This window comes from Oncorhynchus mykiss, chromosome 21 (assembly GCF_057628025.1).
Source record: "Oncorhynchus mykiss isolate SJ-2025 chromosome 21, ASM5762802v1, whole genome shotgun sequence".
Lineage (NCBI taxonomy): Eukaryota > Metazoa > Chordata > Actinopteri > Salmoniformes > Salmonidae > Oncorhynchus > Oncorhynchus mykiss.
The window spans coordinates 1,890,001-1,915,000 of record NC_143042.1 but is presented as its reverse complement, the minus strand read 5'-3'; the positions used below and the strand labels follow the sequence as shown (position 1 = coordinate 1,915,000).

General features: G+C 48.2%; 1 protein-coding gene across 1 annotated transcript in view; it reads left to right on the top strand.

The window, feature by feature from the left end:
- LOC110490361 (protein PHTF2) overlaps positions 1–25,000 on the top strand; it is a 112,697-nt gene that overhangs the window by 35,806 nt on the left and 51,891 nt on the right. Inside the window, 1 exon segment of the mRNA XM_090213404.1 lies at positions 10,090–10,170. Coding sequence (XP_090069530.1) covers positions 10,126–10,170 — 45 coding nt within the window. The 5' untranslated portion in view covers positions 10,090–10,125.

The window sequence follows — 25,000 nt, the reverse complement described above, 5'->3', positions numbered from 1 at the left end:
GATGAGGTAGCTAGACAAGGAGACCACCCTAGCCTGCAGTTAACACCCCAATGGTGTCAGAACAGTTAGAGGCCTGGCCCCTCGTATGGTTCTCTGTCATTTCCACATCTACAATATTGACCTGTTTCACTCAGCAGTGCTCCAACATACACACACTGAACTACGCTGTCCTTGGCTGCAATGGAATCCAGATGGTTTTGATTGGCAGGGACCTGAACACTCCTCAGTCTGGTTCTCTCTCCTTTTCTCCTTTTTAACCCATCCAAGTAGCGGCACGTGGTAGAGATACTGGTGGTTTGATCTCTGGTAGTAAGTCACTGAGAGGAGGAGGGGGAGAGGCTGAGAGGAGGGGGAGGAGAGGCTGAGGAGGAGGGGGAGAGGCTGAGAGGAGGAGAGGCTGAGAGGAGGAGAGGCTGAGAGGAGGAGGTGGATAGGCTGAGAGGAGGAGGTGGATAGGCTGAGAGGAGGAGGTGGATAGGCTGAGAGGAGGAGGTGGAGAGAGGCTGAGAGGAGGAGGAGGGGGAGAGGCTGAGAGGAGGAGGAGGGGGAGAGGCTGAGAGGAGGAGGAGGAGGGGGAGAGGCTGAGAGGAGGAGGGGGAGAGGCTGAGAGGAGGAGGGGGAGAGACTGAGGAGGAGGGGGAGAGACTGAGAAGGAGGGGGAGAGGCTGAGAGGGGGAGAGGCCGTAGTGGACCTGTAGGTTTTACCTTCAACCCTGTTCCTGGAGAGTTACCCTCCTGTAGGTTTTAACTCCAACCCTGTTCCTGGAGAGATAGTCTTCTGTAGGTTTTAACTCCAACCCTGTTCCTGGAGAGATACCTTCCTGTAGGTTTTAACTCCAACCCTGTTCCTGGAGAGATACCTTCCTGTAGGTTTTAACTCCAACCCTGTTCCTGGAGAGATAGCCTCCTGTAGGTTTTAACTCCAACCCTGTTCCTGGAGAGCTACCCTCCTGTAGGTTTTAACTCCAACCCTGTTCCTGGAGAGATAGCCTCCTGTAGGTTTTAACTCCAACCCTGTTCCTGGAGAGCTACCCTCCTGTAGGTTTTAACTCCAACCCTGTTCCTGGAGAGATAGCCTCCTCTAGGTTTGAACTCCAACCCTGTTCCCAGCCTTCTGTAGGTTAACTCCAACCCTGTTCCTGGAGAGAGAGCCTTCTGTAGGTTAACTCCAACCCTGTTCCTGGAGAGATAGCCTTCTGTAGGTTTTAACTCCAACCCTGTTCCTGGAGAGATAGTCTTCTGTAGGTTTTAACTCCAACCCTGTTCCTGGAGAGATAGCCTCCTGTAGGTTTTAACTCCAACCCTGTTCCTAGCCAGCTGTAGGTTAACTCCAACCCTGTTCCTAGCCAGCTGTAGGTTAACTCCAACCCTGTTCCTAGCCAGCTGTAGGGGGTAAGAGGTTCAGGAATCTATTTTTATGTTCCCCCAGCGCCCAGTTTGTTATTCTGCCCTGACCTACTTACAGGTCCACTGAGAGACTGGTTGAGAGTCCCAAACGGTACCCTGTTCCCTATATAGTGTACTACTTTTAAACAGAGCCCTATGGACCCTGGTCAAAAGTAGTGCACTATATAGGGGAATTGAGTGCCATTTGGACCTCAAGCAGAAAGGTTTAGACCAGAGGAGTGAACATCCTATTATTGAAGCCCTTTTCATGGTGTCTTTCACTCTGTCTCTGCTTCTCTATAAAGGCACTGTGAGGCTGTGACACAGATCTACCTCCATTTTAGGTTAGTTAAGCAGAAATGACCCCAACACCTAATCTGATAGTGAGGTGGTAGATGCTCAGCCTGCCCTATGGCCCTGCTCAGGTACCTACACACAGACAGTTTATAGATGTCATCTCAGACAGATCTAGCTCAGAGAGGCCCAGCTCAGGTACCTTACACACAGACAGTTTGTAGAAGTCATCTCAGACAGATCTAGCTCAGAGAGGCCCAGCTCAGGTACCTACACACAGACAGTTTGTAGAAGTCATCTCAGACAGATCTAGCTCAGAGAGGCCCAGCTCAGGTACCTTACACACAGACAGTTTGTAGAAGTCATCTCAGACAGATCTAGCTCAGAGAGGCCCAGCTCAGGTACCTTACACACAGACAGTTTGTAGAAGTCATCTCAGACAGATCTAGCTCAGAGAGGCCCAGCTCCTAACCTCTCATCAGCAGCAGATATTCAGATATGTATAATGGCAAAGGGGGAGACCTAGTCAACTGAATGGCTTCAACTGAAATGCGTCTTCCTCATTTAACCCAACCTCTGAATCAGAGAGGTTTGGGGGGCTGCCTTAATCCACATCCACGTCTTCAGCGCCCGGGGAACAATGGGTGGGCACAGTTAACTGCCTTGTTCAGGGGAACAGTGGGTGAACTGCCTGGTTCAGGGGAACAGTGGGTGAACTGCCTGGTTCAGGGGAACAGTGGGTGAACTGCCTGGTTCAGGGGAACAGTGGGTTAACTACCTTGCTCAGGGGAACAGTGGGTTAACTGCCATGTTCAGGGGCTGAAGGACAGACTTTTACCTTGTCAGCTCAGGGATTGGATCCAGCAACCTTTGGGTTACTAGGTGTCCCCTTTCCCAGTAATATTGATTAATATTTAGCCCAAACTGTGACTGAATGAGTTGACCTGAAGGTAACCCAGAATGAACATTTTGTGTAATTTGGTCAGATTACATCGTCAATCCTCAAGAGATTAACCTGAAGGTAACCCAGAATTAACATTTTGTGTAATTTGGTCAGATTACATCGTCAATCCACAAGAGATTAACCTGAAGGTAACCCAGAATGAACATTTTGTGTAATTTAGTCAGATTATATCGTCAATCCTCAAGAGATTAACCTGAAGGTAACCCAGAATTAACATTATGTGTAATTTGGTCAGATTACATCGTCAATCCACAAGAGATTAACCTGAAGGTAACCCAGAATTAACATTTTGTGTAATTTGGTCAGATTACATCGTCAATCCACAAGAGATTAACCTGAAGGTAACCCAGAATTAACATTTTGTGTAATTTGGTCAGATTACATCGTCAATCCTCAAGAGATTAACCTGAAGGTAACCCAGAATTAACATTTTGTGTAATTTGGTCAGATTACATCGTCAATCCACAAGAGATTAACCTGAAGGTAACCCAGAATTAACATTTTGTGTAATTTGGTCAGATTACATCGTCAATCCTCAAGAGATTAACCTGAAGGTAGTCTTTATGGATACTGCTGTTATTTGTTTTGAGTGAGATATGAGGGGATGTGCTGTACACACACACACACACACACACACACACACACACACACACACACACACACACACACACACACACACACACACCTGGTCTCTGCTGAATCACACACACTACTAGTACACACACATGCCTGGTCTCTGCTCCAGTGTGTGTGTGTGTGTGTTCTAGAGAGTTAACACAGAACCCTTGGCAAGTAGCAAGACTCCTCAACATAACAGGAGATGTTTTTGGGAACGCTCCTCGTGAACCGTCCAGGTTTTTCTGGCTAGTCTAGTTTCCATGTAAACTGAGTAACAATTTTCCTGTATAGTTATCTGGATGACGCTGTGGAACATTGATGTGTGTGTGTGTGTGTGTGTGTGTGTGTGTGTGTGTGTGTGTGTGTGTGTGTGTGATTGCTTGGCCCATGCAGGGTTGTCACTAAGGAGTAGCTAGGTCTAATCTTACTGTGATTATAGTAACTAACCAGCAGCTTTAGACAACTCCAAAAAAGCTGAGGAGGTTGTTGTTGACTGGCTGTACCAGAGCCATGACAGTCTACATACAGGCTGGCTGTACCAGAGCCATGACAGTCTACATACAGACTGGTTGTACCAGAGCCATGACAGTCTACATACAGGCTGGCTGTACCAGAGCCATGACAGTCTACATACAGACTGGTTGTACCAGAGCCATGATAGTCTACATACAGACTGGTTGTACCAGAGCCATGACAGTCTACATACAGGCTGGTTGTACCAGAGCCATGACAGTCTACATACAGACTGGTTGTACCAGAGCCATGACAGTCTACATACAGACTGGCTGTACCAGAGCCATGATAGTCTACATACAGACTGGTTGTACCAGAGCCATGACAGTCTACATACAGACTGGTTGTACCAGAGCCATGACAGTCTACATACAGACTGGCTGTACCAGAGCCATGACAGTCTACATACAGACTGGTTGTACCAGAGCCATGACAGTCTACATACAGGCTGGTTGTACCAGAGCCATGATAGTCTACATACAGACTGGCTGTACCAGAGCCATGATAGTCTACATACAGACTGGTTGTACCAGAGCCATGACAGTCTACATACAGACTGGTTGTACCAGAGCCATGACAGTCTACATACAGGCTGGTTGTACCAGAGCCATGACAGTCTACAAACAGACTGGTTGTACCAGAGCCATGACAGTCTACATACAGACTGGTGAATAATGACTGGTTGGGGATTTTAGTTTATATTTTGATTAATCCAGCAGGAGTGAAAACCAACATGCAACACAGACATCACGTTCTGAGCAGACTAAAAACACAAACATTGAATTATGACGTTTAATCTCCTTTTAAAGCAACCGTATCATTTCTGGATGAAAGGGGGCTTAGCTAGAGAGAACAGGCAATGACCTGAAATACTGGGAATCACATTCAGATTCAGCCCAGCTAGCCTAACTCCTCAACGATCCGTATTTTCTGTCTCGCTGTCTCTCAACACTCCTTCAGCGAGGACCTCATAAAATGACAAACCCCGCAGTAAAAACACTCATCACAGAATAAGTGAAAAGCCTTCTGCTCGCGGACCGGAGTGTCCAATCAGTGTGTGTGAATTCCTGTTCATCTATGTGAATGTGTGGGACAGTGTGAGAGAGTGTTTGACTGTGTTAATGAAGCTACAGACTACAGGCTGAAGTCCTCCTCTGTCTGACAACACATGATATAAATATTAGCTATCTGTCTTGCATTTATGAGGCCAGTAAACATGTTCCTCACACACCAGGAACACAACACACCTCCCAACGTTATAATGAAACGGTGCCTCTCGGCCCCAAAACACAAGTTTTCTGGAGACTTGTGGGACGAGTGCTGATGATGTCACACACTTTATGCGCTTTCGGTGAACAGATGGCGTCCAGACTGAGGAGAAATGCTCACACAATGCATCCCAGACCACCCCCCCTGAAGTGGTCAGACAGATCCTCACACAATGCATCCCAGACCACCCCCCCTGAAGTGGTCAGACAGATCCTCACACAATGCATCCCAGACCACCCCCCCTGAAGTGGTCAGACAGATCCTCACACAATGCATCCCAGACCACCCCCCCTGAAGTGGTCAGACAGATCCTCACACAATGCATCCCAGACCACCCCCCCTGAAGTGGTCAGACAGATCCTCACACAATGCATCCCAGACCACCCCCCCTGAAGTGGTCAGACAGATCCTCACACAATGCATCCCAGACCACCCCCCCTGAAGTGGTCAGACAGATCCTCACACAATGCATCCCAGACCACCCCCCCTGAAGTGGTCAGACAGATCCTCACACAATGCATCCCAGACCACCCCCCCTGAAGTGGTCAGACAGATCTGAACACAATGCATCCCAGACCACCCCCCCTGAAGTGGTCAGACAGATCTGAACACAATGCATCCCAGACCACCCCCCTGAAGTGGTCAGACAGATCCTCACACAATGCATCCCAGACCACCCCCCCTGAAGTGGTCAGACAGATCCTCACACAATGCATCCCAGACCACCCCCCCTGAAGTGGTCAGACAGATCTGAACACAATGCATCCCAGACCACCCCCCCTGAAGTGGTCAGACAGATCCTCACACAATGCATCCCAGACCACCCCCCCTGAAGTGGTCAGACAGATCCTCACACAATGCATCCCAGACCACCCCCCCTGAAGTGGTCAGACAGATCCTCACACAATGCATCCCAGACCACCCCCCCTGAAGTGGTCAGACAGATCTGAACACAATGCATCCCAGACCACCCCCCCTGAAGTGGTCAGACAGATCCTCACACAATGCATCCCAGACCACCCCCCCTGAAGTGGTCAGACAGATCCTCACACAATGCATCCCAGACCACCCCCCCTGAAGTGGTCAGACAGATCCTCACACAATGCATCCCAGACCACCCCCCCTGAAGTGGTCAGACAGATCCTCACACAATGCATCCCAGACCACCCCCCCTGAAGTGGTCAGACAGATCCTCACACAATGCATCCCAGACCACCCCCCCTGAAGTGGTCAGACAGATCTGAACACAATGCATCCCAGACCACCCCCCCTGAAGTGGTCAGACAGATCCTCACACAATGCATCCCAGACCACCCCCCCTGAAGTGGTCAGACAGATCCTCACACAATGCATCCCAGACCACCCCCCTGAAGTGGTCAGACAGATCCTCACACAATGCATCCCAGACCACCCCCCCTGAAGTGGTCAGACAGATCCTCACACAATGCATCCCAGACCACCCCCCCTGAAGTGGTCAGACAGATCCTCACACAATGCATCCCAGACCACCCCCCCTGAAGTGGTCAGACAGATCCTCACACAATGCATCCCAGACCACCCCGCCTGAAGTGGTCAGACAGATCCTCACACAATGCATCCCAGACCACCCCCCCTGAAGTGGTCAGACAGATCCTCACACAATGCATCCCAGACCACCCCCCCTGAAGTGGTCAGACAGATCCTCACACAATGCATCCCAGACCACCCCGCCTGAAGTGGTCAGACAGATCCTCACACAATGCATCCCAGACCACCCCCCCTGAAGTGGTCAGACAGATCCTCACACAATGCATCCCAGACCACCCCCCCTGAAGTGGTCAGACAGATCTGAACACAATCACACCACAAAGTGACTTTTGTGCGTCGAGACCAGTCTTTTCAATGTGATCTTCGTATTCAGATAGGAGAAGTCGCATGTAAGTGTCAAGTGTAGACACGACCAGAGAGACCAGAGTGATCTCAGTTTAAGATGCTACAGTCTCTCTTGTTCTATTAGCCCTGCTGGCTCACTGTGTGATGCTACAGTCTCTCTTGTTCTATTAGCTCTGCTGGCTCACTGTGTGATGCTACAGTCTCTCTTGTTCTATTAGCTCTGCTGGTTCACTGTGATGCTATAGTCTCTCTTGTTCTATTAGCTCTGCTGGCTCACTGTGTGATGCTACAGTCTCTCTTGTTCTATTAGCCCTGCTGGCTCACTGTGATGCTACAGTCTCTCTTGTTCTATTAGCCCTGCTGGCTCACTGTGATGCTACAGTCTCTCTTGTTCTATTAGCTCTGCTGGTTCACTGTGATGCTATAGTCTCTCTTGTTCTATTAGCCCTGCTGGCTCACTGTGTGATGCTACAGTCTCAGTCTCTCTTGTTCTATTAGCCCTGCTGGCTCACTGTGATGCTATAGTCTCTCTTGTTCTATTAGCCCTGCTGGCTCACTGTGTGATGCTACAGTCTCTCTTGTTCTATTAGCTCTGCTGGCTCACTGTGATGCTACAGTCTCTCTTGTTCTATTAGCCCTGCTGGCTCACTGTGTGATGCTACAGTCTCTCTTGTTCTATTAGCTCTGCTGGCTCACTGTGATGCTACAGTCTCTCTTGTTCTATTAGCCCTGCTGGCTCACTGTGTGATGCTACAGTCTCTCTTGTTCTATTAGCCCTGCTGGCTCACTGTGTGATGCTACAGTCTCTCTTGTTCTATTAGCTCTGCTGGCTCACTGTGATGCTACAGTCTCTCTTGTTATATTAGCCCTGCTGGCTCACTGTGATAATACAGTCTCTCTTGTTCTATTAGCCTTGCTGGCTCACTGTGTGATGCTACAGTCTCTCTTGTTCTATTAGCCTTGCTGGCTCACTGTGTGATGCTACAGTCTCTCTTGTTCTATTAGCCCTGCTGGCTCACTGTGATGCTACAGTCTCTCTTGTTCTATTAGCTCTGCTGGCTCACTGTGATGCTACAGTCTCTCTTGTTCTATTAGCTCTGCTGGCTCACTGTGATGCTACAGTCTCGCTTGTTCTATTGGTGGCTGGCTCACTGTGTGGCATGATAGATATAAACAGCTCTGTTCTGTTTATTCCTCCTGAACAGGATGCCAGGTGCCGTCTGGGGACTAGGTGTCGACCTCATATGTCATCACTACAGATCACTGTGATCTGATTCTCTAGCGTCAGTCTATCTACCTCTCAAAGCTCGGTTCTTAAGCCGCAAAGACATGGAAGCTGTGTGTTTTGAAGTGGAGGATCTGCTTTTGATGTCGTTGCCAGGTGCGCGCACACACACACACACACACCACAGACACACACACCACACACACACACACACACACCACACACACACACACACACACAGAGAAATAGAGCAGAAGGATTGGACTGGGAGGAGCATCCTAGCAACAGTGTAATCAGTCAGGAATGAGACTTCTCTTTAAGAAAAACAGACATTTCCTCTTAGCTATAAATAGTCTCTGTGAGAAATAGTATTTATATTCTAGGAACACCACTTTCCTCCTGGACCACGACAGTTCTATGGAGGGGAACCAACTGCCGTCAGACCTGGGAAATAACGTTTGTTTTCTTCGCTTGACTACACTTGCCTGGTGGGATATAATAGTCCCAGAAGTGCCAACCCCTTACACCGCCCATCTAGCACACGATGCCAGGCTCAATCAAACGCTGAAGGTGGAAAAAGACTCATCACAGAATGTGTGTGTGCTGAATGAGATGTGGTGTAACACACACCCAGCTATTGTGCAGAGCCAGAAGACAAAAACAAGAAGGCCCCACCCAGAAACATCTGCTCATCAAATAAAGACTTGAAATGTCCAAGTGTACTTAAAAACATCGTAGTGTACTTAAAAACATCGTAGTGTACTTAAAAACATCGTAGTGTACTTAAAACATCGTAGTGTACTTAAAACGTCCAAGTGTACTTGAAACCCTAGAGCAGGGTTTCCCAAACTCAACACTGTCAGATGGAAAGAGAACTGTTCAACACTGTCAGATGGAAAGAGAACTGTTCAACACTGTCAGATGGAAAGAGAACTGTTCAACACTGTCAGATGGAAAGAGAACTGTTCAACACTGTCAGATGGAAAGAGAACTGTTCAACACTGTCAGATGGAAAGAGAACTGTTCAACACTGTCAGATGGAAAGAGAACTGTTCAACACTGTCAGATGGAAAGAGAACTGTTCAACACTGTCAGATGGAAAGAGAACTGTTCAACACTGTCAGATGGAAAGAGAACTGTTCAACACTGTCAGATGGAAAGAGCAAACTGTTTGAGAGAGAGACTGACTCCCCTTCACATAACAGCCCACCTGTTTAGAGAGAGAGACTGACTCCCCTTCACATAACAGCCCATCTGTTTAGAGAGAGAGACTGACTCCCCTTCACATAACAGCCCATCTGTTTAGAGAGAGAGACTGACTCCCCTTCACATAACAGCCCATCTGTTTAGAGAGAGAGAGAGAGACTGACTCCCCTTCACATAACAGCCCATCTGTTTAGAGAGAGAGAGAGAGAGAGAGAGAGACTGACTCCCCTTCACATAACAGCCCATCTGTTTAGAGAGAGAGAGAGAGAGAGAGAGAGAGAGAGAGACTGACTCCCCTTCACATAACAGCCCATCTGTTTAGAGAGAGAGACTGACTTAACTCCCCTTCACATAACAGCCCATCTGTTTAGAGAGAGAGACTGACTTAACTCCCCTCAGTCTGAGCTCTGACCAGACCAGCTCCTCTGCTGACCGCTCTGTGTGTCTGGTATTGAATATGAATAGGATGGTGGCAGCAACACAGCACCGCCAGCTTCCTAATTAGCTTCTCTACTTCGTGTGTGTGTGTATATGTCGCGGGAGCCAAGGTACTGTCAAGAGAGACTGCCTGTTCCTCTCAAAGGCTCGCCCCACTATTAATGAGGTGTGTGGTGTGTGTGTGTGTGATGTCACAGAGCATGACACACCTGCCCAGCAGGTAGAGGCTTTAAAAGCTATGCGGAGCAACACAGACTCCTCATTGACTGATCTCTCTCTCTCTCTCGTTCTCTCCGTTTTACAGCCTAAAATGCCCCAGCTGGTGACCTCTGACATGTAAATGGCGTCCAAAGTCAGAGATGCTGTGGTGTGGTACCAGAAGAAGGTAAGAATCCTCTTGTTTCTCTTGTATTTACCTTTGATGGCTTGATTCCTTCCAACAGGATCCCGTGTCTATTTTACCTCAGAGGAGTGGAGAGAGAGAAAATAAACACTGTTAACAGACAGACAGACAGTTTTGATAGGTTTACCTGCTGTTAACAGACTGACAGACAGTTGGTGGTTTTGATAGGGTTACCTGCTGTTAATAGACTGACAGACAGTTGGTGGTTTTGATAGGGTTACCTGCTGTTAATAGACTGACAGACAGTTGGTGGTTTTGATAGGGTTACCTGCTGTTAATAGACTGACAGACAGTTGGTGGTTTTGATAGGGTTACCTGCTGTTAATAGACTGACAGACAGTTGGTGGTTTTGATAGGGGTTACCTGCTGTTAATAGACTGACAGACAGTTGGTGGTTTTGATAGGGTTACCTGCCGTTTCAGTTTGAGTTTAGACCAGTGTCATTTTATGACTGTTTTAATACCGGAGTCATCAAGTCATTTTTTTTTAGCTGTAGGCTTTGTAACCAAGCAACACACAGTAAGCCTGTCCTTATGCTGAGGTCTGTGGCCAGCACTGATGTAACAGATCCCTGGTACTGGGCGGACAGACACACAGACACACAGATGGAGGCTATTATTAATGTTGTTGTTGTACCTCTCTGTGTCCTGCCTGCGTCCTTCACTGTGGCTGGCCCGACCGCTCAGTACCGTCTACATTACATCATAGACCACAGCCAGGGTCTCAGTAGGCTGGAAACACAACCGGTTTTATTCTGGTCAAGAAACATATTTATTAGTGTTTTAGTTGATTGATACAGTAATACTCTAATTATTTGTATGCATAACTTCTTCTATTCAGGCTAGATGATTAGGTATGCTGTTGTCTGTTACTGGTTAGGGATGAAATGGGAAGGCCTGTATGAGTCTATTGGTCTTTTTTCAATGAAGTAAAGAGCAGTGAAAGAGCCAGGCAATATTCACCTGCTGGTGTAACGGCTCCCTAATGTTCGCCTGTCAGCCTCCCCATACAGGACCATCATGAAAACTATTCTGAGCAGGGCTGTAGAGTTGATTCAGAGGACGTAGTGTTGATTCAGAGGAGGTAGTGTGTTGATTCAGAGGAGGTAGAGTTGATTCAGAGGAGGTAGAGTTGATTCAGAGGAGGTAGAGTTGATTCAGAGGAGGTAGAGTTGATTCAGAGGAGGTAGAGTTGATTCAGAGGAGGTAGAGTTGATTCAGAGGAGGTAGAGTTGATTCAGAGGAGGTAGAGTTGATTCAGAGGAGGTAGTGTGTTGATTCAGAGGACGTAGTGTTGATTCAGAGGAGGTAGTGTTGATTCAGAGGAGGTAGTGTGTTGATTCAGAGGAGGTAGTGTGTTGATTCGGAGGAGGTGGTGCGTTGATTCGGAGGAGGTGGTGCGTTGATTCGGAGGAGGTGGTGCGTTGATTCGGAGGAGGTGGTGCGTTGATTCGGAGGAGGTGGTGCGTTGATTCGGAGGAGGTGGTGCGTTGATTCGGAGGAGGTGGTGCGTTGATTCGGAGGAGGTGGTGCGTTGATTCGGAGGAGGTGGTGCGTTGATTCGGAGGAGGTGGTGCGTTGATTCGGAGGAGGGAGTGCGTTGTTTCGGAGGAGTTCGTGTGTTGATTCGGAGGAGTTCGTGTGTTGATTCAGACTGACAGAACAAGACAGAGAGAGGGACAGGTAGAGAATGATAGAGAGCAGTCAGTCAGTTAGCCAGTCAGGTCCAAACAACTCCTAATGTGTTTGAATGGGAATGACTCAACCCTGCTAGCTGTTAGCAGAACATGTTATGACATGAACCTATAGCCCTCCTCTGAGACAGAGACTCAGCAGAGAGAGAGAGAGACCGTAGGGAGGGAGAGCGAAACGGAGAGACATAGAGAAGGAAAAGAGAAATGGTTAGAAAGTAAGGAGAAAGACGGAGACACGTGGAGAGAGAGAGAGAGAGAGAGCAATGTCTCTATCGATCTCTACCTCTGTCTTTCTCCTTATTACTTTCCATTGATCTGTCTTTCTATCCATTTCTCTTCACCTTCTCTTATCCCTCTCTGTTATTCTCTCTCTTTCTCTCTCTCTCTCTCCCCCCTCGTGGCTTTGTGCCCTTTACAACGAGACGTTTCACTTCCCTCACTGTGGAGAGGTTTATGGGAAGAGGACTGCTCCTAGGAGAGTGGCTCGCAGGAGCCCATCTCCTGTTTCTGTAGCATGACACAGCTTGATACAGGTGCACCCCCTGGACAGGCCGCTAGTCTGTTCCAATACCATCGACCTGTATCTTAATCTTGTGTTTTCTTAGCTCCTTCATAGCTACTTTGCGCTTCACAATAAACGTGCACTCCTGGAATTGAATGTGTTTAGAACAGGCTTCTAATGGCACAAATGTCTGATTCATTCTGAGTCGATCTCTTCCAGTCAGACACCTAGAGGGGAAACATCCTTGTCAGGCGTTGGGCTATTACGGGGGTGATGCAGTATATCTGGTCAGATGTTGGGCTATTACGGGGTGATACGGTATATCTGGTCAGGTGTTGGGCTATAACGAGGGTGATACAGTATATCTGGTCAGGTGTTGGGCTATTACGGGGGTGATACAGTATATCTGGTCAGGTGTTGGGCTATAACGGGGGTGATACAGTATATTTGGTCAGGTGTTGGACTATTACGGGGGTGATACAGTAAATCTGGTCAGGTGTTGGGCTATTACGGGGTGATACAGTATATCTGGTCAGGTGTTGGGCTATAACGAGGGTGATATATATGGTTAGGAGTTGGGCTATAACGGGGGTGATACAGTATATCTGGTCAGGTGTTGGGCTATAACGAGGGTGATATATCTGGTTAGGAGTTGGGCTATTACGGGGGTGATACAGTATATCTGGTCAGGTGTTGGGCTATAACGAGGGTGATATATATGGTTAGGAGTTGGGCTATTACGGGGGTGATACAGTATATCTGGTCAGGTGTTGGGCTATTACGGGGGTGATACAGTATATCTGGTCAGGTGTTGGGCTATTACGGGGTGATACGGTATATCTGGTCAGGTGTTGGGCTATAACGAGGGTGATACAGTATATCTGGTCAGGTGTTGTTCTATTACGGGGGTGATACAGTATATCTGGTCAGGTGTTGGGCTATAACGGGGGTGATACAGTATATCTGGTCAGGTGTTGGGCTATTACGGGGGTGATACAGTATATCTGGTCAGGTGTTGGGCTATTACGGGGTGATACAGTATATCTGGTCAGGTGTTGGGCTATAACGAGGGTGATATATATGGTTAGGAGTTGGGCTATAACGGGGGTGATACAGTATATCTGGTCAGGTGTTGGGCTATAACGAGGGTGATATATCTGGTTAGGAGTTGGGCTATAACGAGGGTGATGCAGTATATCTGGTCAGGTGTTGGGCTATAACAAGGGTGAAATATCTGGTTAGGAGTTGGGCTAGACCGGGGGTGATATGATATACACGGAGTATACCAAATATTAAAAACATGTTTCTAATAAACCCCCCTCCACAGGGAGGCTGGTCCATGTTGACTCCAATGCTTCCCACAGTTGTGTCAAGTTGGCTGGATGTCCTTTGGGTGGTCGACCAATATTGATATACACAAGAAACTGTTGAGCGTGAAAAACGCAGCAGCGTTGCAGTTCTTGACACAAACCGGTGCGCCTGGCACCTACTACCATACGCTGTTCAAAGGCACTTAATTGTTTAGGTCTTGTCTATTCACCCTCTGAATGGCACATATACACAATCCAAGTCTTAATTGTCTCAAGGCTTAAAACTCCCTTCTTTAACAGTCTCCTCCCCTTCATCTACACTGATTGAAGTGGATTTAACAACTGACGTCAATAAGGGATCATAGATTTCACCTGGATTCACCTGGTCAGTCTGTTCTGGAAAGAGCAGGTGTTCCTAATGTTTTTTATACTCAGTTTATTAGAAGGCTAAGGTGGGAGTGTATATTATGTAATGTGATGGGTGCTGTCCAGACTGTTAAGGGGGAGTGTATGTTATGTTATGTGATGGGTGCTGTCCAGACTGTTAAGGGGGAGTGTATGTTATGTTATGTGATGGGTGCTGTCCAGACTGTTAAGGTGGGAGTGTATGTTATGTTATGTTATGTTATGTGGTGGGTGCTGTCCAGACTGTTAAGGTGGGGTGTATGTTATGTTATGTGATGGGTGCTGTCCACACTGTTAAGGGGGAGTGTATGTTATGTTATGTTATGTTATGTGGTGGGTGCTGTCCAGACTGTTAAGGGGGAGTGTATGTTATGTTATGTGATGGGTGCTGTGCTGTCCAGACTGTTAAGGGGGAGTGTATGTTATGTTATGTGGTGGGTGCTGTCCAGACTGTTAAGGGGGAGTGTATGTTATGTTATGTGGTGGGTGCTGTCCAGACTGTTAAGGGGGAGTGTATGTTATGTTATGTGATGGGTGCTGTCCAGACTGTTAAGGGGGAGTGTATGTTATGTTATGTGATGGGTGCTGTCCAGACTGTTAAGGTGGGAGTGTATGTTATGTTATGTGGTGGGTGCTGTCCAGACTGTTAAGGTGGGGTGTATGTTATGTTATGTGATGGGTGCTGTCCACACTGTTAAGGGGGAGTGTATGTTATGTTATGTTATGTTATGTGGTGGGTGCTGTCCAGACTGTTAAGGGGGAGTGTATGTTATGTTATGTGATGGGTGCTGTCCAGACTGTTAAGGGGGAGTGTATGTTATGTTATGTGATGGGTGCTGTCCAGACTGTTAAGGTGGCAGTGTATGTTATGTTATGTTATGTGGTGGGTGCTGTCCAGACTGTTAAGGTGGGGTGTATGTTATGTTATGTGATGGGTGCTGTCCACACTGTTAAGGGGGAGTGTATGTCATGTGGTGGGTGCTGTCCAGACTGTTAAGGGGGAGTGTATGTTATGTTATGTTATGTTATGTTATGTAATGTGATGGGTGCTGTCCAGACTGTTAAGGGGGAGTGTATGTTATGTTATGTGATGGGTGCTGTCCAGACCGGAATGCTGTCTGTCATTCTGTCACTGCAGTGTGATCTCATTAACCCTCACCTGATCTGGGCTATGGATCTGTTCCAAATGGCACCCTACTCCCTACATAGTGCACAACTTTTGACCAGACCCCATAGGGAATAGGGTACCATTTAGGAGTCAACAAAGGACAGTCTGACAGGAGCCAGTCATGTCACACGTCCCAGTCCAGCCTTGCCTGCTTAGGATAGTTGGTTTTATTTAGCCCCAGTCACATGAGCTAGTGAAGTCTATAATAGACTTACATCACTGTACGAGCTGTGATGGAATAAACTGGTGTCTATCCGTCTCTCACACAGGTGCAGAATGGTGTTGCATTGGAACTCATCTGAAATGAATGTGTTTGGGTGTAGGCTGTGTTGTTGTGCTATTGTGGGCCGATGTTGTGACTGAGAGACTGGAGGTCACAGTTTTAGAAAAAGCCCCTTGTTGATTCTGTTCTGTTCCACATCCTGTTTTAACCAGCCATAGGTTGGTAGAATCTAGAATATGTCACTGTGAGCTCTTAGTCCTAAAGTGTGTGTGTGTGTGTGTGTGTGTGTGTGTGTGTGTGTGTGTGTGAGCTGCTATGGGGTGTTTAGTAAGGCGATACTTCCTCCATACCAGATGAGTCAGTGTTCCAGCCGAGTCTCTCTCCATACCAGATGAGTCAGTGTTCCAGCCGAGTCTCTCTCCATACCAGATGTGTCAGTGTTCCAGCCGAGTCTCTCTCCATACCAGATGTGTCAGTGTTCCAGCCGAGTCTCTTTCCATACCAGATGTGTCAGTGTTCCAGCCGAGTCTCTCTCCATACCAGATGTCAGTGTTCCAGCCGAGTCTCTCTCCATACCAGATGTGTCCGTGTTCCAGCCGAGTCTCTCTCCATACCAGATGTTCCAGCCGAGTCTCTCTCCGTACCAGATGTGTCAGTGTTCCAGCCGAGTCTCTCTCCATACCAGATGTGTCAGTGTTCCAGCTGAGTCTCTCTCCATACCAGATGTTCCAGCCGAGTCTCTCTCCATAACAGATGTGTCAGTGTTCCAGCCGAGTCTCTCTCCATACCAGATGTGTCAGTGTTCCAGCCGAGTCTCTCTCCATACCAGATGTGTCCGTGTTTTAGCCGAGTCTCTCTTCATACTAGATGTGTCAGTGTTCCAGCCGAGTCTCTCTCCATACCAGATGTCAGTGTTCCAGCCGAGTCTCTCTCCATACCAGATGTGTCCGTGTTCCAGCCGAGTCTCTCTCCATACCAGATGTTCCAGCCGAGTCTCTCTCCGTACCAGATGTGTCAGTGTTCCAGCCGAGTCTCTCTCCATACCAGATGTGTCAGTGTTCCAGCCGAGTCTCTCTCCATAACAGATGTGTCAGTGTTCCAGCCGAGTCTCTCTCCATACCAGATGTGTCAGTGTTCCAGCCGAGTCTCTCTCCATACCAGATGTTCCAGCCGAGTCTCTCTCCATAACAGATGTGTCAGTGTTCCAGCCGAGTCTCTCTCCATACCAGATGTGTCAGTGTTCCAGCCGAGTCTCTCTCCATACCAGATGTGTCCGTGTTTTAGCCGAGTCTCTCTTCATACCAGATGTGTCAGTGTTCCAGCCGAGTCTCTTTCCATACCAGATGTGTCAGTGTTCCAGCCGAGTCTCTCTCCATACCAGATGTCAGTGTTCCAGCCGAGTCTCTCTCCATACCAGATGTGTCCGTGTTCCAGCCGAGTCTCTCTCCATACCAGATGTTCCAGCCGAGTCTCTCTCCGTACCAGATGTGTCAGTGTTCCAGCCGAGTCTCTCTCCATACCAGATGTGTCAGTGTTCCAGCTGAGTCTCTCTCCATACCAGATGTGTCAGTGTTCCAGCCGAGTCTCTCTCCATACCAGATGTGTCAGTGTTCCAGCCGAGTCTCTCTCCATACCAGATGTGTCCGTGTTCCAGCCGAGTCTCTCTTCATACCAGATGTGTCAGTGTTCCAGCCGAGTCTCTCTCCATACCAGATGTGTCAGTGTTCCAGCCGAGTCTCTCTCCATACCAGATGTTCCAGCAGAGTCTCTCTCCATACCAGATGTGTCAGTGTTCCAGCCGAGTCTCTCTCCATACCAGATGTTCCAGCCGAGTCTCTCTCCATACCAGATGTGTCAGTGTTCCAGCCGAGTCTCTCCATACCAGATGTTCCAGCCGAGTCTCTCTCCATACCAGATGTGTCAGTGTTCCAGCCGAGTCTCTCTCCATACCAGATGTGTCAGTGTTCCAGCCGAGTCTCTCTCCATACCAGATGTTCCAGCCGAGTCTCTCTCCATACCAGATGTGTCAGTGTTCCAGCCGAGTCTCTCTCCATACCAGATGTGTCAGTGTTCCAGCCGAGTCTCTCTCATACCAGATGTTCCAGCCGAGTCTCTCTCCATACCAGATGTGTCAGTGTTCCAGCCAAGTCTTTCTCCATACCAGATGTGTCAGAGTTCCAGCCGAGTCTCTCTCATACCAGATGTGTCAGTGTTCCAGCCGAGTCTCTCTCCATACCAGATGTTCCAGCCGAGTCTCTCTCCATACCAGATGTGTCAGTGTTCCAGCCGAGTCTCTCTCCATACCAGATGTGTCAGTGTTCCAGCCGAGTCTCTCTCCATACCAGATGTGTCAGTGTTCCAGCCGAGTCTCTCTCCATACCAGATGTGTCAGTGTTCCAGCCGAGTCTCTCTCCATACCAGATGAGTCAGTGTTCCAGCCGAGTCTCTCTCCATACCAGATGTGTCAGTGTTCCAGCCGAGTCTCTCTCCATACCAGATGTGTCAGTGTTCCAGCCGAGTCTCTCTCCGTACCAGATGTTCCAGCCGAGTCTCTCTCCATACCAGATGTGTCAGTGTTCCAGCCGAGTCTCTCTCCATACCAGATGTGTCAGTGTTCCAGCCGAGTCTCTCTCCATACCAGATGAGTCAGTGTTCCAGCCGAGTCTCTCTCCATACCAGATGTGTCAGTGTTCCAGCCGAGTCTCTCTCCATACCAGATGTGTCAGTGTTCCAGCCGATTCTCTCTCCGTACCAGATGTTCCAGCCGAGTCTCTCTCCATACCAGATGTGTCAGTGTTCCAGCCGAGTCTCTCTCCATACCAGATGTGTCAGTGTTCCAGCTGAGTCTCTCTCCATACCAGATGTGTCAGTGTTCCAGCCGAGTCTCTCTCCATACTAGATGTGTCAGTGTTCCAGCCGAGTCTCTCTCCATACCAGATGTGTCAGTGTTCCAGCCGAGTCTCTCTCCATACCAGATGTGTCAGTGTTCCAGCCGAGTCTCTCTCCATACCAGATGTGTCAGTGTTCCAGCCGAGTCTCTCTCCATACCAGATGTGTCAGTGTTCCAGCCGAGTCTCTCTCCATACCAGATGTTCCAGCAGAGTCTCTCTCCATACCAGATGTGTCAGTGTTCCAGCCGAGTCTCTCTCCATACCAGATGTTCCAGCCGAGTCTCTCTCCATACCAGATGTGTCAGTGTTCCAGCCGAGTCTCTCCATACCAGATGTTCCAGCCGAGTCTCTCTCCATACCAGATGTGTCAGTGTTCCAGCCGAGTCTCTCTCCATACCAGATGTGTCAGTGTTCCAGCCGAGTCTCTCTCCATACCAGATGTTCCAGCCGAGTCTCTCTCCATACCAGATGTGTCAGTGTTCCAGCCGAGTCTCTCTCCATACCAGATGTGTCAGTGTTCCAGCCGAGTCTCTCTCATACCAGATGTTCCAGCCGAGTCTCTCTCCATACCAGATGTGTCAGTGTTCCAGCCAAGTCTTTCTCCATACCAGATGTGTCAGAGTTCCAGCCGAGTCTCTCTCATACCAGATGTGTCAGTGTTCCAGCCGAGTCTCTCTCCATACCAGATGTTCCAGCCGAGTCTCTCTCCATACCAGATGTGTCAGTGTTCCAGCCGAGTCTCTCTCCATACCAGATGTGTCAGTGTTCCAGCCGAGTCTCTCTCCATACCAGATGTGTCAGTGTTCCAGCCGAGTCTCTCTCCATACCAGATGTGTCAGTGTTCCAGCCGAGTCTCTCTCCATACCAGATGAGTCAGTGTTCCAGCCGAGTCTCTCTCCATACCAGATGTGTCAGTGTTCCAGCCGAGTCTCTCTCCATACCAGATGTGTCAGTGTTCCAGCCGAGTCTCTCTCCGTACCAGATGTTCCAGCCGAGTCTCTCTCCATACCAGATGTGTCAGTGTTCCAGCCGAGTCTCTCTCCATACCAGATGTGTCAGTGTTCCAGCCGAGTCTCTCTCCATACCAGATGAGTCAGTGTTCCAGCCGAGTCTCTCTCCATACCAGATGTGTCAGTGTTCCAGCCGAGTCTCTCTCCATACCAGATGTGTCAGTGTTCCAGCCGATTCTCTCTCCGTACCAGATGTTCCAGCCGAGTCTCTCTCCATACCAGATGTGTCAGTGTTCCAGCCGAGTCTCTCTCCATACCAGATGTGTCAGTGTTCCAGCTGAGTCTCTCTCCATACCAGATGTGTCAGTGTTCCAGCCGAGTCTCTCTCCATACTAGATGTGTCAGTGTTCCAGCCGAGTCTCTCTCCATACCAGATGTGTCAGTGTTCCAGCCGAGTCTCTCTCCATACCAGATGTGTCAGTGTTCCAGCCGAGTCTCTCTCCATACCAGATGTGTCAGTGTTCCAGCCGAGTCTCTCTCCATACCAGATGTGTCAGTTTTCCAGCCGAGTCTCTCTCCATACCAGATGTGTCAGTGTTCCAGCCAAGTCTCTCTCCATACCAGATGTTCCAGCCGAGTCTCTCTCCATACCAGATGTTCCAGCCGAGTCTCTCTCCATACCAGATGTGTCAGTGTTCCAGCCGAGTCTCTCTCCATACCAGATGTGTCAGTGTTCCAGCCGAGTCTCTCTCCATACCAGATGTGTCAGTGTTCCAGCCGAGTCTCTCTCCATACCAGATGTGTCAGTGTTCCAGCCGAGTCTCTCTCCATACCAGATGAGTCTCTGGCTCCTTCTGCTGCAGCACAAACAGACTTTTTCTTCTGGATGGAAAATGTTTTACCTCAGACGTAAAGCACTGCAGGGTGTAGCCAGCTAGGGTGTGACTTACAACTCTGTGGTTGTAGGAAAACATTCCTACGCCATTGCCCCACATACAGCCTTATTCTAAAATGGATGAAATAGTTCTTTCCCCTCATCAGTCTACACACAGTACGCCATAATGACAAAGCAAAAACAGGTTTTTAGACATGTTTGTACATTTAAAATATATATTTTTTAAATATCACATTTCCAGAAGTATTCAGACCCTTTACTCAGTACTTTGTTGAAGCATCTTTGGCAGTGATTACAGCCTCAAGTCTTCTTGGGTATGATGCTACAAACCTTGCACAACTGCATTTGTAGAGTTTCTCGCATTCTTCTCTGCAGATCCTCTCCAGCTCTGTCAGGTTGGATGGGAAGTGTCGCTGCACAGCTATTTTCAGGTCTCTCCAGAGATGTTAGATCGGGTTCAAGTCAGGGCTCTGACTGGGCCACTCAAGGACATTGAGACTTGTCCCGAAGCCACTCCTGTGTTGTCTTGGCTGTGTGCTTAGGGTCGTTTGTCCTGTTGAAAGGTCAACCTTCTCCCCAGTCTGAGGTCCTGAGTGATCCGGAGCAGGTTTTCATCAAGGATCTCTCTGTACTTTGCTCCGTTCATCTTTCCCTTGATCCTGACTAGTCTCCCAGTTCCTGCCACTGGTACCCTTCCTCAGATCTGTGCCTCAACACAATCCTGTCTCGGAGCTCTACGGATAATTCCTTCGACCTCATGTCTTGGTTTTTACTCTGACATGCACTTTCAACTCTGGGACCTTATATAGACAGGTGTGCACATCAATTGAATTCACCACATGTGGATTCCAATCAAGTTGTAGAAACATCTCAAGATTGATCAATGGAAACAGGATGCATCGGAGCTCAATTTCGAGTCTCATATAAGATATTTGTTTTTTTATTTTAATACATTTGCTAAAATTTGTAAAAACCTGTTTTCGCCTTGTCGTTATGGGTTATTGTGTGTAGATTAGAAACTAACTTAACCACAGATCTAGGATCAGGTTACCTTAACCTGAACCATTAGAAACTAATTTAACCACAGATCTAGGATCAGGTTACCTGAACCTGAACCATTAGAAACTAACTTAACCACAGATCTAGGATCAGGTTTGCCCAATGTTAACTTTAGGGGTTTTGTCTGTCTCAGGTAAGGAAGGGTGTGGTTCTGTTATAGACAGACTCAATCACCACACTGTTTTGTGTTACCGTAGCAACAGAGAAAGGCTGATATTAGTGTTTGTCTTTGTGTTCAGTGTGAGAACGGTGAGAGAAAGGTGTCTTATCCCTTGAGTTAGCGCTGATTGTCTCTGATGTGTTGACATGAACTGTGTTGCCAAGGAGATGGCAACAATGACATCACAGCCCGGATTCACAAAACCTTCTTAAGAAGAAATGTCTTCTGTCCTTCACTATAGACTTATGAAGAAAGTTAAGTCAAGTTGCTATTCCCCAAAAAGGTTATTGGAAATGGTTGTGCATTATTTCTTATACTTCTCCTTAAGAAAAAAGTTGAGGAGAAATTGGTTTCTTGAAAGTAAAGATGCTGAATTTCTTCTTGTTTTGTACATCTGATCTTCAGTGGAATCACATCACTATGGTTACGCTAGTTTACTGTGAACCTCACCTCAGAGTAGTAGTGACATGCGGGGCCTCAGAGAGATTGTCTGGATGACAACACAACAGCTGCTGTCAGTCAAATTACCTTTTGTTAGAAAAAGGGTGAGAAAATCCCATAAAAAATGACTACCTTGTAACCTGAAAGACGTCGTTGAGACATTCTCCAAAATAACAACGTTCACTCCTTCATCTGTTGTTTGTATTCAAGGAATGTGCCTTGTCTTTAAAACTAGGTCTACTTGTGTGTGTGTGTGTGTGTGTGTGTGTGTGTGTGTGTGTGTGTGTGTGTGTGTGTGTGTGTGTGTCAGAACATAATACTCTCTGTCAGAGAAGGGAAAGGAGGATACCTAGTCAGTTGCTTAACTGAATGCATTCAATCAAAATGAGTCTCCGTCATTTAAGAACACAGAGGTGCTGGTCGGGGAGTCACAATGGACTACAGCACTCTGGACTACAGCACTCTGTTAACACACACATAACACACTGTCTCGTTGACTTTACTAAGGAGGAATCCCCACTGTTTGACACATTACATCTTGTTAGCTGTAGCTGCAGGCTTAGCTCAATGAAACAGACGTTAGCTTTCTTAATGTCTTTTCTGACCTGTGGGAAGAGAGGAGAGGAGACATCGTCCTCCTCCTCCTCCACATTATAACAGACAGAGACATCTCCCTCCTCCTCCTCCTCCTCCACATTATAACAGACAGAGACATCTCCCCCCTCCTCCTCCTCCTCCTCCACAGTATAACAGACAGAGACATCTCCCTCCACCTCCACATTATAACAGACAGACATCTCCCCCCTCCTCCTCCTCCACATTATAACAGACAGAGACATCTCCCCCCTCCTCCTCCTCCACATTATAACAGACAGGGACATCTCCCTCCTCCTCCTCCACATTATAACAGACAGACATCTCCCTCCTCCTCCTCCACATTATAACAGACAGAGACATCTCCCCCCTCCTCCTCCTCCACATTATAACAGACAGACATCTCCCTCCTCCTCCTCCACATTATAACAGACAGGGACATCTCCCTCCTCCTCCTCCACATTATAACAGACAGGGACATCTCCCTCTTCCTCCTCCACATTATAACAGACAGGGACATCTCCCCCCTCCTCCTCCTCCTCCACATTATAACAGACAGACATCTCCCTCCTCCTCCTCCACATTATAACAGACAGGGACATCTCCCTCCTCCTCCACATTATAACAGACAGAGACATCTCCCTCCTCCTCCTCCACATTATAACAGACAGAGACATCTCCCTCCTCCTCCTCCACATTATAACAGACAGGGACATCTCCCTCTTCCTCATCCACATTATAACAGACAGAGACATCTCCCTCCTCCTCCTCCACATTATAACAGACAGGGACATCTCCCCCCTCCTCCTCCTCCTCCACATTATAACAGACAGAGACATCTCCCCCCTCCTCCTCCTCCTCCACATTATAACAGACAGACATCTCCCCCCTCCTCCTCCTCCACATTATAACAGACAGACATCTCCCCTCCTCCTCCACATTATAACAGACAGAGACATCTCCCCTCCTCCTCCACATTATAACAGACAGAGACATCTCCCCTCCTCCTCCACATTATAACAGACAGACATCTCCCTCCTCCTCCACATTATAACAGACAGAGACATCTCCCCCCTCCTCCTCCTCCACATTATAACAGACAGGGACATCTCCCTCCTCCTCCTCCACATTATAACAGACAGGGACATCTCCCTCCTCCTCCTCCACATTATAACAGACAGAGACATCTCCCCCCTCCTCCTCCTCCACATTATAACAGACAGACATCTCCCTCCTCCTCCTCCACATTATAACAGACAGAGACATCTCCCCCCTCCTCCTCCTCCACATTATAACAGACAGAGACATCTCCCTCCTCCTCCTCCTCCACATTATAACAGACAGGGACATCTCCCTCCTCCTCCTCCACATTATAACAGACAGGGACATCTCCCTCCTCCTCCTCCACATTATAACAGACAGAGACATCTCCCTCCTCCTCCTCCACATTATAACAGACAGGGACATCTCCCTCTTCCTCATCCACATTATAACAGACAGGGACATCCCCCCTCCTCCTCCTCCTCCTCCACAGTATAACAGACAGAGACATCTCCCTCCTCCTCCTCCACATTATAACAGACAGGGACATCTCCCTCCTCCTCCTCCTCCACATTATAACAGACAGAGACATCTCCCACCTCCTCCTCCTCCACATTATAACAGACAGAGACATCTCCCTCCTCCTCCTCCACATTATAACAGACAGGGACATCTCCCTCTTCCTCATCCACATTATAACAGACAGAGACATCTCCCACCTCCTCCTCCTCCACATTATAACAGACAGAGACATCTCCCTCCTCCTCCTCCACATTATAACAGACAGGGACATCTCCCTCTTCCTCATCCACATTATAACAGACAGAGACATCTCCCACCTCCTCCTCCTCCACATTATAACAGACAGAGACATCTCCCACCTCCTCCTCCTCCACATTATAACAGACAGAGACATCTCCCTCCTCCTCCTCCACATTATAACAGACAGGGACATCTCCCTCTTCCTCATCCACATTATAACAGACAGGGACATCTCCCTCCTCCTCCTCCACATTATAACAGACAGGGACATCTCCCTCTTCCTCCTCCACATTATAACAGACAGACATCTCCCTCCTCCTCCTCCACATTATAACAGACAGGGACATCTCCCTCCTCCTCCTCCTCCTCCACATTATAACAGACAGACATCTCCCTCCTCCTCCTCCACATTATAACAGACAGGGACATCTCCCTCCTCCTCCTCCACATTATAACAGACAGGGACATCTCCCCCCTCCTCCTCCTCCTCCACATTATAACAGACAGACATCTCCCTCCTCCTCCTCCACATTATAACAGACAGGGACATCTCCCTCTTCCTCCTCCACATTATAACAGACAGACATCTCCCTCCTCCTCCTCCACATTATAACAGACAGAGACATCTCCCCCCTCCTCCTCCTCCACATTATAACAGACAGAGACATCTCCCCCCTCCTCCTCCTCCACATTATAACAGACAGAGACATCTCCCTCC